Below are 19007 nucleotides of genomic sequence, written 5' to 3' on the forward strand. Positions count from 1 at the left end.
CTTTTCCAGCCTTCTGCAGGACATATTAGCAATCATGTTCCCTCATTTCTGTATCTTCAACCTTGTCCTCTCCATAGGCTCCTTCCCATCATAAGAAACTATAAACTCATTTACATTCCCACAGCAATAAATCCATATTGTAATAACTTGTTCGCTGTTTAGACAGATTGTTGCTAATTACTAGTTACGGCCCCAAATTTAACTCATCTATCTGTTCTTGGAGACTATTGGTTCAGTGTCCCTGAAGCCCTAACCTCGAATATTCACCATGAAATTAGTATATTTCTCCTATATTAGTCTCCTCTCTTAGCTTGGGCTGCAGCAAGAGATAGCCCCTGTTGTCACTAGTTTAAAACGATTGATTTCTTTCTTTTATTTCCACCATCTGAAACATGCTAGTCACAGCAGCAGTGAGAAGGAGATAGAGAGAAAGGGAAATTTTGCTGCAGTTCTTAAATGTTTCCTTTAAACATTTCCTTAAATGTTTACTTGAGAGTGTATGTTATCTCCACTCATATTTCACACAGCTGTAATACAAAGAGGTGAAATATAATCCACCATCCACTCAGCAGGAGAGAAGAAACAGTGGTGAGTGGTCCACGTGTCTACAAAATTGGAAATAATAATGAGTCATTCTTGTATCTACTACATCTCCTTGTGTCTGACAAATGGGACTAATAACCTGCTGCTGTTGTCTTTTGACCTTATCCAATATTTGATAATATTTTCCTAAAGGACAAATAATGTGTACATTATGCAGTAGTCCCTCCTTATCCACAGGGAATATGTTCCAAGACTCCCAGTGACTGCTTGATGTCGTGGATAGTACCAAACCCTATATATACCATGATTTTTCCTATACATACATACCTATCATCAATCTCATACACAGTAAGAAATTAACAACAATAAAAGAATTATAACAATATATGATAATAAAAGTTCTGTGAACATGTTCTTTCAAAATTTCTTACTGAACTGTACTCACATTTCTTGTGATGATATGACAAAATGCCTATGTGATGACATGAAATGAGGTGAATGATGTAGGCATTGGGACGTAGTATTAGGCTACTATTGACCTCTGACCATACCTCAGAAAGAGTCATCTGCTTCCAGATCCCAGCTGACCACGGCTAACTGAAACCTTAAAAAGTGAAACTGTGGGTAAGGGCGGACTACTGTATTTACATTTTGCAACAAGCCTGAAAACATAAAATGTTTGCACACAGAACTAATTGTAAAGCTAAAACTATAAAACTTTACAAGAAAACATAGGAGAAAATCTTTATTACCGTGAGGTAGGCAAACATCTTTTTGGCTAGGACATACAAAACCAACCATTTAAAAAAAAAGCTAATATACTACACTTCAAAAAAATGGAAAACTTTTGTTTTTCAACAGATTTTAAAAAGAGATAAAATAGCAAACTGCATTACATAGATTCATATCTCTGACCAAATAGAAAGTGTATCCACGATATATAGTAAACTCTTACAATATAATAATTTAAAAATAACCAAAGAAGCTAAGTAAAAAATAAGCAAAAGATTTGAACACAAACTTCAAAGAAACATACAAATAGCCAATATATATACATCATTAGTCATCAGAGAAATACAAAATAAAAGCACAGAGATAATATTATACTGCGTACCAGATACCAGTTGGAATGGTTGAATTAAAAATACAAACAGGGGCGCCTGCATGGCTCAGCTGGTTAAGCATCCAACTTCGGCTCAGGTCATGATCTTGTGATTTGTGAGTCTGAGCCCTGCATCGGGCTCTGTGCTGACAGCTCAGAGCCTGGAGCCTGCTTCAGATTCTAACTCCTCCTCTCTCTGCCCCTCCCACGTTCATGCTCTGTCTCTCAATAATAAATAAACATTAAAAAAAATTTTTTTTTTTTTTAATGCAAACAATACAGGGGTACCTGGCTGGCTCAGTTAAGAGTCTGACTCTTGATTTTGGCTCAGGTCATGATCTCAAGGTTCATGGGATCAAGCCCCATGTTGGGCTCCGTGTGGACAGCACAGAGCCTGCCTGGGATACTCTCTCTCCCTCTCTCCCTCTGCTCTGTCCCCGTTCATCCTTTCTCTCTCTCTCTCTCTCTCTCTCCCTCAAAATAAATAAACTTTAAAAAATTAACATAAATAAACATGCAAACAATACCAAGTGTTGATGACGATATGGAACACCTGAACTTTTACTCACTAATGCTAGACATGGTACAACCATTTTGGAAAACAATGTGGCTATTTCTTCTTATACAATTAAACATACTTACACTTACCATATATCCCAGCATTTCCACATGTTGGTATTTACCCTAGAGAAATGAAAACATATGTCCACACAAGACTTTGACACAAATACTCATGACAGCTTTATTCTTAATAGCCAAAAAATGGAAGCAATCTAAATGTCCATCCATTACAGGTGAATTGCAGTACATCCATGCAATGGAGCACTACACAGCAATACAAAGGGACAAACTATTAATAAGCCGTGCAAAAGAAGTCTGACACAAAAAATTACAACATGATTCCAATTATATGAAACCCTAGAAAAGAATCCTACCTAATTTATGGTGGCAAGAAGGTGGTAAGCAGTTGCTTGGGGCTGAGCTGAGGGTAAAGGAACAGACTTGAATGGGACATAAGAGAACTTCTTGGGGTGATGGAAATGTCCCATACCCAGGCCTAGATCTTGGTTCCTAAATGTTCTCTCCCTTAAATGGAGCCAGGGCTCCTTAGAAAAATGCTCAGGGAAAGTGCAAAGTGAACAAAGCAAGTATAAGTTGAGTCTAGAACAACTCGTTGTGCCAGGAAAGAAGGGTTCACCAAATGGGGACACATCAAAAAAGAAAGGGAAAAGACAGAAGAATACCAACAAATAAATACCTAAAGATGACAGAAATTGAAAACCATCATTTTATGATACCATCGTCATAATTGACTCAGGCTATAATTATGGATATTGAAACCACTGGATAAAAGACTGATGGAAAACAGAATTTAGAAAAACATGGCAGACTACTTGCCAAAAGATCAAATATCAATAATAATTGGACAAACTGCTATTATGTGCCTCCTCATGTATTGCACTTAAGTGACCAAAACATCACCTACATATTACTGTAAGTATTGCTGTAAGTAAATGTTCCAGATCAGTCTCGAGAAAGATATTGGACAAATCTAAATTAAGGGTTATTCTGTAAAATAACTGACCTGGACACTTCAAAAACTGTATCATGAAAGACAATAATAATGATAATAATAATAATAATAATAATAATAATAATAATAATAAAGCTACTAAACTATACTGGTTAGCCTAAAGGAGAGTTAAAGAGAGAAAACAAATAAATGTATCACTTGTTCCTTCATTGGGTCTTTGTTATAATAACTATTAAGTTCACGTGGACAACTGGGGGAAATTTGAACATAATTAGGTAATACTGTTGCATTAACATTATATTTCTGGAAGTGATTAATTGTATCTTCTTAGGAGACAAGGCTGAAGTATTTAGGGGTGATGTCTACAAAGAGCACTCCAATGGTTCAGCAAAATATATGTGCGTGATGCCAAGGTGGTCACGGAAAAGCAAACAGGACAAAATGCAAAGAAAAAAAAAAGAAGAAAGTGAAGAAAAAGCAAAACTTCATTGTCAGAAACAAAAGAACACTTAAATAAATGAAAAAGATACATGTTCCAGGTAGGAAAACTCAATACTGTCAAGATGTCAATTCTTACGCAGTAAGAATACTGTATTTCTCCATTCATTTGAAATGACACTTTTCTTATATAATAACTCCTGTATTATAAAAGTGGCACTTTAATGAAGAATTTAAGATTATATTTTAAATGGTACTGGTTAGGGGCACCAGGGTGGCTCAATGAGTTAAGTTCCAACTTTGGCTCAGGTCACAATCTCACAATTTGTGAGTTTGAGCCCTGCATTGGGCTCTGTGCTGATAGCTCAGAATCTGGAGCTGGCTTTAGATCCTGTGTCTCCCCCTCTCTCTCTGCCCCTCCCCCATTCTCTCTCTCGCTCTCTCTCTCAAAAATAAATAAACATTAAAAAATGTTTTAATAAAAAAGAATGGTATTGGTTAACTGTTAGAAGCAAAGGGCAAGAAGTAAACCCTAGCTTCAAAATATACATTAAAAAAACATCAGCTGCATTACAGAGTCAAAAAAAATTTTAAGCCATTTCTTCAACAAAAAATAAGGGGAGGAAGGAAGGGGAAAATATGGAGGAGATAGCTACAGATTAAAAGAAACTTCAATATGTATCAAACAAAAGCAATGGGTGGACCTTACTTGATAACTAATTTCAAATTTTTAAAAACAATTATAAGTCAATTAGGAAAATGACACTGAACGACGGATATTAGGTTCTTTCCCTAAATTCTTTATGGGTTATAAGTGATCCTGTGGTTATGTTTAAAAAGTGAAACCCGGGGCGCCTGGGTGGCGCAGTCGGTTAAGCGTCCGACTTCAGCAAGGTCACGGTCTCGCGGTCTGTGAGTTCCAGCCCCGCATCAGGCTATGGGCTGATGGCTCAGAGCCTGGAGCCTGTTTCCGATTCTGTGTCTCCCTCTCTCTCTGCCCCTCCCCCGTTCATGCTCTGTCTCTCTCTGTCCCCCCAAAAAAATAAATAAACGTTGAAAAAAAATTTTAAAAAAATAAATAAATAAAAAGTGAAACCCTAAATATCAACAGATTAAATGATATTCAGATGTCTGGAATTTGTTCCAAACTGCCCAAAGAGGGTCTGGAGGCAGATAGAGATGGAATAAGATTGGCCATATATTGATATTTGCTAAAAATGAGTGATAGGTACCACAGGCTCATTATGCCTCTCTCTACTCTTAAATATGGTTCAAATTTCACATAATTTTTTTTAATGAAACTAAGAAATAATCTGAGGTAAACAACTTATTCTGATATTAGATGGGAAAAGAATGTCTATACATTAACAAGAAAAGATCAACAATGAAAAAGATTGAGATTTGATTAAAAATCTGTTTAAAAATAACAAAAGTTAGACAAACACTGCCTACAACATACAAAAGGATTAGTGTTCTTAGATATGTGAATAATAAAATAAGAAATATAACTGACCAGGGGCACCTGGGTGGTTCCGTCAGTTGAGAGTCTGACTTGGGCTCAGATTATGATCTCGCGGTTCATGGGTTTGAGCCCCATGTCGGGTTCTGCTGACAGCTCAGAGCCTGGAGCCTGCTTCGGATTCTGTGTCTCCCTCTCTCTGACCCACCCCCACTCACACTCTGTCTCTCTCTCAAAAATAAATAAACATTAAAAAAATTTTTTTTTAAGAAATATAATTGACTAATAAGCATAATAATATACCCAGGTTTTATTGTAGTAAAATAAATGTAAATTAAAACAATGAGCTCTCCTTTATACTTCTTAATGCTTTTTTTTTATTTTAATGATAATATTCAGGATTGGAAGAGCACTTAAAAACAATGCCACATATCATTTCTAGAATGCAAATAACAAAAGACACCAGAACTAAAAAAAGGCTTCTACTCTTTGAGAAAGTAATTCCCATTGCAGGAACTTAATTTAGAGAAGTAACCAAATACACAAAGTTTTCAGTTCAAAGATGTTTATGAAAGCACTATTTATACTGGTGAGACATTGGAAACTGAAATATTAAAGGACAGGTGACCTGCCCACTGAAGTACAATATTACATCAGCACTAGAAGTCCAATGATGTGAAGATGCTCAACTTATCCACGATCCTTTATCAACCTAACCTGAAAAAAAAAATCTGTGTAGATAGAAGAAAACATCCTCAATACGTTGATACCCAATATATTAACAAAACACGATTAGATCATATTCTTTTTTAATGTTTTTATTTATTTTTGAAGGAGAGAGAGAGAGACAGAGCATGAGCGGGGGAGGAGCAGACAGAGAGGGAGACACAGAATCCGAAGAAGGCTCCAGGCTCTGAGCTGTCAGCACAGAACCCGATGAGGTGCTCGAACTCACAGACTACAAGATCATAACCTGAGCTGTAGTCGAATGCTTAACCGACTGAGCCACCCAGGCACCCCAATTAGATCATAAATTTTGCTTATTTTTGTCAGTTTTTCCTAAATTCTCTACATAGAATATGTTACTTTCATAATTAGAAAATGTTCAAGGAGACTATTTCAGACTTTAGAAAATGTACTTTGTTGGCTAGGAATTACTCTAATTTTTTGTTCCTTTGATTTGTTTTGTTTTTTGAGAGAGAGAGAGGGGGCACAGTGAGTGAGGGGCAGAGAGAGAGTGAGAGAGAGAGAAGTGGGGCTCACCTGAAGCAGGGCTTGCTTGAGCTCACCTAACGTGGCACTTGAACTCAGGAACCGTGAGATCATGACCTGAGCCGAAGCCAGATACTTAACCAACTGAGCCACCCACGTGCCCAATTTTTTGTTCTTTTACCAACGGGCTCAGGTAAAAAGAAACACAAATGAACAATGCTCAAAATGAAGTCACCATTTTTCCTTGTGTGTTATCCTGCTATTTTAAATGAAAACTATCTGGAGTGTTCCAGTTTCTTCTGAAATTTCTACCTGTTTTCTCCTCCCAAAAGTAAAGCGAACACAACTTAAATGGAGATTCAATACATATTTCCTCCTTATGAATTAGCTAATCTTGTAACCTAAAAGGAAGGCTACCCTCGGACATGACATACTATCTCCTGTGGGGTCCACCAGTCCCTGGGTCTTGTCACTGAGACAGTAATTGATTTAGAACCAAAACCTCCTTCTTCCATACTGTGTACATAAAAGACTGCAAACAACTAAGAGGTTTCTTCATCAATTTTCCAAATATCCTAAGTTTTCCTCTTAACTTCTATCTGGCTAGTCCTAGATGAAAAGCAAAAACTCTCCCAATTTCTCCTGTAAATCATGGCCAAAGGAACATTTCTCAGCTAGTTATATGGCACCTAGTAACAACGAGTTCAGATATTTTTCATTAGATAAAGGGGAGAAATCTACAACCACAAAATTGGAGCAGTCTGCACAAACTATGGCTGTAAATGAGAGTTGTTGCCTAAGCCAAGTAGGCAAATAAAATTTGTCAAAGCCATTAGCCTTTCCAAACCCAGCTGCACTCTACTGCTCTTTTCACAGGGAAATGATCTCCATTCTTGATCACTAATGCCCTTAGCGGTTCTTAGGAGATTTGTAAATTTTAAAAGAACTCTAGAGACAAATCTAACATCACAACAACATCACCGTTCATTCACTTAACAGATACTTCTTGAGCACATATGTAGATAAAGGCTTTTTTTTTTCCTGCTGCCTTCTAAATAGTCTATAAACTCAATATACTTTTTTTTAAAAAATTTTTTTTCAACGTTTATTTATTTTTGGGACAGAGAGAGACAGAGCATGAACGGGGGAGGGGCAGAGAGAGAGGGAGACACAGAATTGGAAACAGGCTCCAGGCTCTGAGCCATCAGCCCAGAGCCCGACGCGGGGCTCGAACTCACGGACCGCGAGATCGTGACCTGGCTGAAGTCGGATGCTTAACCGACTGCGCCACCCAGGCGCCCCTAAACTCAATATACTTCTATATACACTCTATGCCTGGTCCTATTCTTGGATTGATTTTTTTAATGGGAATAAATAGATATTTTTGGTTTTTTTTAAATGTTTATTTTTGAGAGAGAGAGACAGCATGTGAGCAGGGGAGGAGCAGAGAGAGAGGGAGACACAGAATCCAAAGCAGCCTCCAGGCTCTGAGCTGAGCACAGAGCCCGACGCAGGGCTTGAACTCACAAGCCATGAGATCATGACCTGAGCTGAAGTCGGACACTCAACTGACTGAGCCACCCAGGCGCCCCTAGATACCTCTATATTTTTAATGAAAAGTGAGCATCTTGATTTAAAGAATATTCCTTTAGGGACACCTGGGCGATTCAGTCAGTTAAGCGTCCGACTTCAGCTCAGGTCATGATCTCATGACTTGTGAGTTCGAGCCCGCGTGGGGCTCTGTGCTGACAGCTCACGGCCTAGAGCCTGCTTCAGATTCTGTGTCTCCCTCTCTCTCAGTCCCACCCCTGCTCACGCTCTGTCTCTGTCTCTCAAAAAATAAACATTTAAATAAATAAATAAATAAATAAATAAATAAATAAATAAATAAAACTCCTTTACAGATTACTTTTTAGGAGCTACTTAAAGGAAACGAGAAATACCTGCATGTGAGACTGAAATCCTTGAAAGAGTAAAGATCAAATTGCAAACATTATCAGAAATAAATTCATTTTCCTGCATTTGACCCAACTGAGATTTAAATAACCCTGATCATATCTTATTATAAACATACTTTAGCTATAACACACTGGTTGTTCAATATTACAGATTACAAAATTCTTATTAACAGAAAGACGTTATACCCTTTAGAATTATTTACATATAAAAAATTAGTAAATGGCACATACTTTATGCAAAATATGCCAATTAGAACCATTATTTTCTACTTTCATCATGTTGTATTCACATAAAGGGTGAAAAACTGCTTCTGAAAAAGCAGTTTAATTTTAGGAAGTCTTTTATATTCATTCAATAACAATTATTGAACATCTTCCAAAATATAAAACACGGTAGAGACTAAAATAGAGACAAATATAACATGATGCATGTCAGTTATAATGATTTTAGAGTACTTATGATTTATGCGACGCTTGCCTCCATGCATAGTCTTGATCTCCGCTACTATTCTTATGATCATTCTGATTCCAAAATGCATATAAAGGATTAATGGCACACTCTAGCCTCTCAGTTACTGGACTTCCTTACATCCAATGATCACATCCTCACTCTCACCTCAATCACCCACTCTCAACGGGATCTGTTGGATATTTAGCTTAGCAACTAATGTATCATGAGCAAAGTCTTAATTTCAAGCAGTCTGCTCAGACCAAACTCCTGCCTTTCCAGTTAATTTCGTCTAGTGACAATGAGTCCAATAGTTCTTCAACCCCACCAGAACCTGTGATCTCTTGATATTTTATTCCCTAACCAAACTGGATTCCACAGACCACATATTTTCCTAGGAATCTCTTCCTCCATTCTACCTGCCTAGTAAAATCCAACTTTTAGTTAAAACCAACCTTCCACTAACTCCACACCTGCACCCACATAGTTCACTGTGGCTGAGGAAAAATGTACATAGTAATGGTATCTGCTCTCACTTTAAAGTTAGGATGACAGGGGGGCCTGGGTGGCTCAGTCAGTTGAGCATCCGACTCTTGAATTTGGCTCAGGTCAGTATCCCAGCATCGTAGGACTGAGCCCCAAGTTAGGCTCCATGCTGAGCATGGAGTCTGCCTAAGATTCATTCTCTCTCTCTCTCTCTCTCTCTCTCTCTCTCTCTCTCTCTCTCTCTTCCTCTGCCCCCACCCCACTCATGCCTGTGTTCTGTCTAAACTAAAAATTCAAATTAAAAAAATAAGTTAGGATAAACCTCATGTTAGCTCAGTGCTATTACATTTCCTTATTCCATTCACTCTTCCAGATAATTTTCACACCTTTGTCTCTCTTCCTGGAAGAGAGAATGGAATACATCCAGTTGCCTACTCACTTCTGGCACTCAGATGTCTAAACAGGCATCTCAAATTTAACCTAACTCATTTGCTCCACCGAATCGTATTCTTCCCCAAACTAGTAAGGTGTTCCACCTTTTACTCAGTTGTTTAAATATCGTTACAGTCACCCCTCTACACACACACTCTCTCTCTCTCTCTCTCTCTCTCTTCAACTCCTACCCCTTCTTGCCAAACCCCTTCTTGCCAGTACCGCTACCTCAGTTGACTCATACAAAACCCTCAATAGCTTTCCCTGCTTCTACTCTTGTGTGAACAATACACTCTGTTCCCCATAAAGCAACCAGTAATCCTTTTAAGGTAAGTCCTATCCCATTCACCTACTCAACACCCTCCAGTGACTCTGGTCATATTCAGAATAAAACCCAGAGTGTTCTCCAACAGATTATGAGACCCTAAATTACTAGTTAGCAAACTAGGGTCAACAGGCAAAACCTGGCTCATTGCTTGTGTTTGTAAAAAAGGCTTTTATGAGGGGCACCCGGCTGGCTCAGTGGGTTAGGCATCTGACTCCTGCTCAGGTCATGACCTCATGGATCATGGGTTTGAGCCCAGCATTGGGCTCTGTGCTGACATCTCAGAGCCTGGAGCCTGCTTCGGATTCTGTGTCTCCCTCTCTCCCTGCCCCTCCCCTGCTTGTGCTTGCTTTCGCTCACTTTCTCCCTCTCTCTCTCTCTCTCTCAATAATAAACAAACATTAAAAAATTTTTAAAAAAAGGTTTTTCTGGAACACAGCCACACCCACTTGTCCATGTAACACCTGTGGCTGCTTTCCTGCTACAATGTCAAAGATTAGCAGCTATGACAGAGACCTTAAAGCACCCAAATATTTTTACTGAAAGAAGTTTGATGTGCCTCTGGTCTCCCCTCACTCGCTGTGCTCCAGCCACATTGGTGAGCTTCTTCTTGCATGCTGAGCCCACTCCCACCTCAGGCCTCGGTACTTACACTCTCTGCCCGGAACATGCTTCTCCCACATGCCCCACATAGATCAGGCCTCTCTGCTCACATTACCACCACAAAGAGAACTTCCCTGACTGTGCCAATAAAATAGCGTCCGACATTTCTAGCTCCTCACTCTGCTTTACTCCTCTCTATGGCCCTTAGGAGTGACCCCTATAGGTCATCCCTCGCTTCCCCATGGAATGTAAGTTCCATGAGTGCAGGCCTTTTGTTCCAGTCACTCCTGTATGCCCAGCACACTGCACATAGCAGGAATTCAGTAGGTACCGAACAAATGGAATTTTTTTGATCCGCATTTGATCCTTCCTTTTTGCTCATTTGATTCCTTTTTTTTTGTCTTCGAGTTCCTTTATTTTGAATAGATGGTAGAGGAAAAACAAAACTTAAAACTCATAAGAACAAAAATTCTGTAATTCTGCCTGAGAATGCTTAATGTAAGAGGATGTAAATTATATAACAGGCCATCTGAAAATACATCCCTGATCCTTGTATATGCTTAATTCTCATTGTCAGTAATGAAGCCAGAGAAATGGATGAATCAATAGCAGATTACTATTTATTTCTAACAGTTTGAATTCTGGTTTCTAGTCCGGCATGGAAGGAATTTGGAAGACATCATCACTCTGTCCTAGGAACAAGTGAAAATGCTGAATTGTAAATCAACAACTCTTCTTAGATCTATTAGAGAATTGAGATCACATGGCCAACCCCTGCTCCCAAAACTAGAGAGACAGCTGGATACAGAGAATCACAACTTACCTGGGGCAGAAATCTCCATGGGAACCAGTACTGGGGTAGAAAAACCTAACCTGTAATTGGCTAATTGCCAAGGTTCGATGTGGACAAATTTGAGAGGTGAAAACTCCAAGGGGACCCAGTCATAGGGAAGGGCTTCCTATAATTTTCTAAGTTTTACCTCCAGGAGTTCTAACAAATCTCATAGTGAAGACAGAGAAAAAGCCCTTTCCTGCTTTTGGCAGAAGAGAGAAAGTAGACATTTTGAAATACGCCCAAAGCATTCATCAGTTCTTAACAAGACCTGCCCTTATAGGAAACTATTTTACCAGAACCTAAATTTACAAGGTTTTATGAGAGCCTAACTGACCGGGGAGAAGTCTTCCAGTGGGAGAAGGTCAATACCCAATTCCAGCCTCCTCCAGCCATGCTGCCCCGCCTGAGTAAGGAGAAACAGGAAGCAGTTGTGAAGGTCACAGCCTCGGGGCACATGCTCACCTAATCAGGGGACTATAGACCACTTGCCCTCCCCCAATACCTCATCACCACACTGCCCAGGCCTATTCACCACAGCACGCTGTACCAGGCACATCATGTCCTGCTTTCAACAATTACATGGATCCTAAAGGGCAAAAAGCATACTTTAAAGACACAGAGTAAGCCCTGAGATACAGCAGGCATGCTGGAATTATTAGACTGAGAAATTTTAAAACTGAATATGGTAAGAGAGGATTAATATGCTAATGAAAAAAGTAGACAACCTTTAAGAACAGAGTAATGGAAGCAGAGAGATGGAAATTAACAGAATCAAAAAAAAATGCTAGAGGGGCGCCTGGGTGGCTCAGTCGGTTAAGCGTCTGACTTCGGCTCAGGTCATGATCTCTCGGTCCGTGAGTTCGAGCCCCGCGTCAGGCTCTGTGCTGACAGCTCAGAGCCTGGAGCCTGTTTCGGATTCTGTGTCTCCCTCTCTCTGACCCTCCCCTGTTCATGCTCTGTCTCTCCCTGTCTCAAAAATAAATAAAACATTAAAAAAAAATTTAAAAAAAATGCTAGAAATCAAAAACACTGTAAATGACTGGATACAGTTGAGGAAAGCATCTGTGACCTTAGGGTATATCAATAGAAACTTCCAGAACTAGGATGCCTGGGTGGCTCAATTGGTTAAGCATCTGACTCTTGATTTTGGCTCAGGTCATAGTTTCACACTTCATAAGATTGAGCCCCTTGTCAGGCTCTGCACTGACAGCAAAGGGCCTGCTTGGGATTCTCTCTCTGCCCTTCCCCCTCCCCTCCCACCCACCCCCCCCCTTTAAAAATAAATAAACATTAAAAAAAAAAAACTTCCAAAACTGAAAAGCAAAGCAAACAAACAAAAGAAGGAACAAAATGTCCAAAGACCGTGGGACCACTACAAAGGCACAACATACATGTAATGGGAATACAAAAAGAGAGAAATAAACAGAAGAAACATGTGAAGCAAAGGAGACTGAGAATTTCCTAACATTAATGTCAGACAGCAAACCACAGATACAGGAAGCTCAAAGAACAAGCAGGATAAAAATAAAAACAAACAACAAAAAAATTTACTACTAGGCATATATTCAAACTGCAGAAAATCAAAGATAAGGGAAAAATCTTGGAAGAAGTCAGAGGCAAAAAATATCTTCTCTATAGAGGAGCAAAAATAAGAACAATATCAGACAACACCTCAGGAACCATGCAATTAAGGAAAGTGGAATGCAATATTTAAAGTGTTGAGGGAAAAAGATAATAATAAAGTACTGAAAGAAAAAAAAAAGCTAGAATTCTGTATCCCGTGAAATTATCCTTCAAAAGTGAAGGAGAGACACAAATACCATATGATTTCATTTATATGTGGAGTCTAAAAAACAAAATAAATGAACAAAACAGAAACAGACTCAGATACAGAGAACAATCTGGTTGCCAGAGGGGAGGGGAGGTGGGAGGATGGGTGAAATAAAGGGAAGGGATTAAAAGCAAACTTCCAGTTATAAAATGTACAGCAGAGACAATACAGTTAACAATATGATAACAATTTTGTGTGGTGACATATGGTGGCTAGATTTGTCATGGTGATCATTTCATAATGTGTATGTGAATGTGTTTGTGTGTATGTGTGTGTATATAGAAGCACCATGTTGCATACCTGATACTACTATGTCAACTGCACTTCAATTTAAAAAAAAAGTAAAGGAGAAATGCTTTCTCAGGCAAACAAAAATGAGGGAATTTGTTACCAGTAACCTGCCTTGCAAGAAATATTAAAAGATGTTCTTCAGGGGGTTCCTGGCTGGCTCAGTTGGTACAGCACGTGACTCTTGATCTCAGGGTTATAAATTTAAGCCCCATGTTGGGCCTATATAGAGCCTACTTATAAAATTAATAATAAATAAAATATATTTTTTAAGTTCTTCAGGGGCACCTGGGTGGCTCAGTTGGTTAAGCCCCTCACTTAGGCTCAGGTCATGATCTCACTGTTCACGAGTGCGGACAGCGCAGAGCCCGGAGCCTGCTTCGGATTCTGTATCTCCTTCTCTCCCTGCCTCTCCCCTGCTCATGCTCTGTTTCTCAAAAATGAATAAAAGTTAAAAAAAAAATTTTTTTTTTAAGTTCTTCAGAGAGAAGGAAATGATATAGGTCAGAAGCTCAGATCTGTATAAAGGAAGAGCAATAGAGAAGAAATAAGAGAGGATGAAATACTCACATCTTTTTTTTTTTTTTTTTTTTTTTTTTTGCCATATTTACCTTGTTACATGTTGCAAATTAAAAGTAATTTCAGGGGCACCTGGGTGGCTCAGTTGGTTGAGCATCCAACTTCGACTCAGGTCATGATCTCATGGTTTGTGAGTTCCAGCCCTGCGTTGGGCTCTGTGCTGACAGCTCAGAGCCTGGAGCCTGCTTTGGATTCTGTGTCTCCTCTCTCTGCCCTTCGCATGCTCTCTCTCTCAATAATGTTAAAAAAAAAAAAAAAACACGTTATTTTAAGTAATTTCAAATTGTTTTAATGTTTATTTATTTGGGGGGGTGGGCGTGGAGAGGAAGAGGTGGAGAGAAAGAGAGGGAGAGGCAGAGGCAGAGGGAAAGGGAGAGGGAGAATCCCAAGCAGGCCCTGTGCTTTTATCACAGAGCCTGATGCGGGGTCTCAATCCTTTGAACCGGGAGATCATAACCTGAGCTGAAATCAAGTCAGATACTTAACCGACTGAGCTACTCAGGCACCCCCCCCCCGCCCTCCTGCCCAGTTTTTTCAAGTAATTTCGATCTGTAGGTAATCAGAGTTGTATCAGTTAAGTGGAAATAGGGGTGCCTGGGTGGCTCAGTCAGTTGAGCATCCAACTTCAGCTCAGGTCATGGTCTCACGGTTCATGGGTTCAAGCCCCACATCAGGTTCTGTGCTGACAGCTCAGAGCCTGGAGCCTGCTTCAGATTCTGCATCCCCCACCCCACCCCCGCTCCCTGCCCCTCCCCCACTTACACTCTGTCTCTGTCTCTCAAAAGTGAATGAACATTAAAAAAAAAATTAATAAGTGGAAATAGCTTGGAAGCAGACAAGAGGAGGAAAACTTGGTTAAAACTGTTTTCTTTCTGAGATGCTTAGTTAAGACTTTTTTGTTTTGTTTTGTTTTTTAAACAGGCTGCATGCCTATTGTGGAAGCCAATGCAGGGCTTGAACTCAAGACTCTGAGATCAAGGCATGAGCTGAGATCAAGAGTTGGACACTTAACCAACTGAGCCAAACAGGTACCCCTTATTTAAGGTTTTTAAAACAGCCTTGACAAATACATCCAAATAATTAACCATGTATCAAAAAGGCATAGTAGTAAGGCCTCTGGGTTTAAAATCAGGCAAAACCAGTTCAAACTCCAGTCTCAGCAACTTGCTGGCTATATAGTTTTGGGAAAGTTACCTAAGTAACTCATCCATAAAACAAAATTAGTGAAACCCATCTTTTGTACATTAATTGTAAGGATTAAATGTGAAGGATATGCAAATTAACCTAGCTCTCTGTCCAGCCAATGACAATGGCTAAGGCTTAATGATGGAGTGTAAACACTATAAATCTTGTAACTTTCTGTTTACGCTAACTTCATAAACTAGCTTAAAGGCAACAATTTTATAGCCAACGTCTAGTAAATATATAAAATACCAGAGCATGCATTTTGTGGACATCACTCCAGCTGTACCTTATTTTAAAATTTTTCCTACATCTTACATTTATTAGTTTTTTTAATAAAATCGCTTCATAATAGTATAAAACCTTTGAAAACAAGAAGGGAACTAAAAAGGTAAGAAACAAACCAATAGTTTCCTATATTCTCTAAGGGATGGAGGAAATGATCCTAGAAGGGCATTTTAAAAGTATCTCAACCTCCAGGGTGCCTGGATGGCTCAGTTAAGCATTCAATTCTTGATTTTGGGTCAAGTCATGATCTCATGGTTTGCCCTGCACTGACAGCTGACAGGGGATCCTCTCTCCCTCTCTCTGCCCCTTCCCCCACTTGTGCATGCACACTTGCTCTCTCAAAAATAAACCAACAACAAAATATCTCAACTTCCAATACTTCATAATATGGCATCTAGGCAGACCCGGTGGCCCATATTAACAGCCACAGGAAATGCCTGCTACATACTCTTTGTTGCTTACTATAAATCACTTCTGTATTTTCTTTTGCCCTTTTTTTTCATAGCAAAGAAGATAAAATTTCAACTGATATTAGCTAAATTTGCTTTGAATTTGTCTTGTGTTCAAATTTCCTTACAAACTAACTATCAACTATCTTCTCCGTACTAAATATTGTTCTCTACTTCAGGAAATATGTTGCTAAGTTCCTAAGTAGTTTGCCAAAATAAGTCATAATGCTGAAGGCAAAAAACAAATAATTTTTGGTTCAGTCCTATGGTAACAAGGCTGTATTTTTCCCTATTTGGAAATGCATCTAGGTAGGACTTGTCTGACAGATTGAATATAACATACCATAAAGGCAAGACCCACTTTTAAGTGCTTTAAGGACATTTCTGATGTTTTACCTCTCACAAAGATAAAAGGAGCAACGCGTTGTTCTGTATTATGCCATTACTTTTTTACATCCCATTTTAAAAGAAAACCTGTAATGGTACAATCAGAGCATCACAGAGCTAAAAAGGACACTCATTCTAGCCCCTTACCTCACTCCAAAGCAAGTCTGAATTTGATAGTATATTTGATTAAAACCTGATATTAGGGGTGCTAATGGGCTTACTCAGTTAAACATCAGACTTCAGCTCAGGTCATGATCTCATGGTTCATGAGTTCAAGCCCCACATTGGGCTCTTTGCTATCAGGGCAGAGCCTGCTTCGGATCCTCTGTTCCCCTCTGTCTCTGCCCCTCCTCCTCTTGCCCTCTCTCTCTCCAAAATAAACATTTAAAACAAAACAAAACAAAAAAAGACACCGGATCTTAACTTTCCCAGTAATGAATTCTATTATTTTAAAATCTTGGGAACTTACTTTTCAGTAAAATTTAAACTTTGAAAATTATGATTTACTTTTTTTTTTAATGTTTATTGATTTTGAGAGAAAGAGAATGAGCATTGGAGGGGCAGAGAGAGAGAGAGAGAGAGAGAGAGAGAGAGAAAATCCCAGGCAGGATCCGTGCTGTCAGCACAGAGTCCAACGTGGGCCTTGATCCCACGAACCATGAGATCATACCCTGAGCCAAAATCAAAAGTCAGACACTCAACTGACTAAGCCACCCAGGCTTCCTGGTTTACTCCTTATTTTCTGCTATCTGGAAAGCAAGACAGAGCAGCAGCCTTCGGACTGGTATTTCCATTGCCTCTTCACCAGGCCCAGCTTTGCATCTACTACTAGACAGGGGGGCCCAAACAAATCTGACTGTCATTTCCCTTCTTGCAACCTTAAATTACTTACACTAATTTTTTATGTAAAGTGCAAACTGTGACAAATGGAGACGAGACCCTCAGCAGGGGACCCTCCCTACCTCTGCAGACTTCCCACACACCCATCAGGCAACCCCTCCACCTAAACACCAGGCTGTTCCTTGCTGCGGCACATGGAGATCCTATGTTAAACCACCCCATGTCCCCCTCCATTCTCCAGCACTAAGTTGGTCATAATCTTTAAAAGGTAACTGTGGGTTCTCCTCTGAGGGGAGCCCGCCCTGATGCTCTGGGACTGGCCAAATGCTCTCTGTGCTTCCACCATGCTCCAGACAGAGCTCCGACGTGACACTTCACACTGGACAGAAATTATGTTACACATACTTCTCCCTACTCCCAAGTCTGCAAAGCATAAAGAGAACGTATTCATTTTTGTTCAAAGTAGTAAGTTTGTGTTGGGTACTAAATATTTATACCATTGTACTAAACTTTTTGTCTTCTTTGAACATGCCATTTCCTCTGGCAAATTTCACCATGTCCTACATCCAGTTTATTTTTATTTTTTTAAGTAGGTTTCACGGCCAGCATGGAGCCCATTGTGGGGCTTAAACTCATAACCCTGTGATCAAGACCCAAGCTGAGTCGGTCACTTAACCGACTTAGCCACCCAAATGCCCCTTCTATGTCCAGTTTCAAAGTTGCTTTCTCTGGGATATCACTCACAAATTCTGTAAGAAATTTCTCCAAATACTTGTTATTTACATGATCTTGGAAACATCATTCACCCTCTCTGCAGCTGCTTCCTCCACCATAAAATGGAGTAATATCAACTTCAGTTATTGTAAAGATTAAATGAGTTAATGTACTAAGAACAGAGTCTGGTACTTGATGTTCACTATTCCTATTTTTCCAAGCGATAATGTTAATGCCTACTTAACCCACATTATTAAGGAAAAATATGTAAGATGACTCACTTAACTGCAAATTATATATCCAATTAAGGGGTTACATTCACAATATATATAGAACTCCTACAACTCAACACCAAAAAAATATAATCATCCAATTAAAAGATGGCAGATGACCTGATGGAAATTTTTCCAAAGAAGACAGTGATTAATGGGGCGCCTGGGTGGCACAGTCGGTTGGGCGTCCGGCTTCCGCCAGGTCACGATCTCGCGGTCCGTGAGTTCGAACCCCGCGTCAGGCTCTGGGCTGAAGGCTCGGAGCCTGGAGCCTGTTTCCGATTCTGTGTCTCCCTCTCTCTCTGCCCCTCCCCCGTTCATGCTCTGTCTCTCTCTGTCCCAAAAATAAATTAAAAAAAAAAAAAAAAGAAGACAGTGATTAACAGACACATAAAAAGATGCTCAATTTTCACTAGTCATCAGGAAAGTGCAAATCATAACCACAATGAAGAGGCACCTGGATGGCTCAGTTGGTTGAGCATCCAACTCTTGCTCTTGGCTCAGGTCATGATTGCAATCATGTTGTGGGATCGAACCCTACATGGAGCCTGCTTAAGATTCCTTCTCCCTCTGCCCCTCTCTCCCATTTACACTCCCTCTAAAATAAAAAACAAAACAACAGAAAAACCTATAATGAGGTATCACCTGAGTCACACTGGCTAGTATCAAAAACACAAGAAATAAAAGGTGTTGGTAAGGATGTGGAGAAAAGGGAACTTCTGTTCACTGTTGGTGGGAAAGCAAATTGGTGCAACCAATGTGGAAAACAGTATGAAGATTCCTCAAACAATTAAAAATAGAA

The 19007-nt window shown here is 39.6% G+C and overlaps 1 protein-coding gene across 1 annotated transcript in view; it reads right to left on the bottom strand.

The window, feature by feature from the left end:
- Positions 1–1080: 1080 nt before the first annotated feature.
- Positions 1081–19007, bottom strand: part of AEBP2 (AE binding protein 2) — a 96559-nt gene continuing 78632 nt past the window's right edge. The window contains exons 9-10 of the mRNA XM_040488750.1: positions 2294–2329; positions 1081–1147 (exon numbers count right to left, since the gene is read on the bottom strand). Of these exons, the coding sequence (XP_040344684.1) occupies positions 1096–1147; positions 2294–2329 (88 nt within the window). The 3' untranslated portion in view covers positions 1081–1095. The remainder of the gene's footprint in view (positions 1148–2293; positions 2330–19007) is intronic.

This window comes from Herpailurus yagouaroundi, unplaced genomic scaffold (assembly GCF_014898765.1).
Source record: "Herpailurus yagouaroundi ecotype Mexico unplaced genomic scaffold, PumYag 166, whole genome shotgun sequence".
In the NCBI taxonomy this organism is placed as follows: Eukaryota; Metazoa; Chordata; class Mammalia; order Carnivora; family Felidae; genus Herpailurus; species Herpailurus yagouaroundi.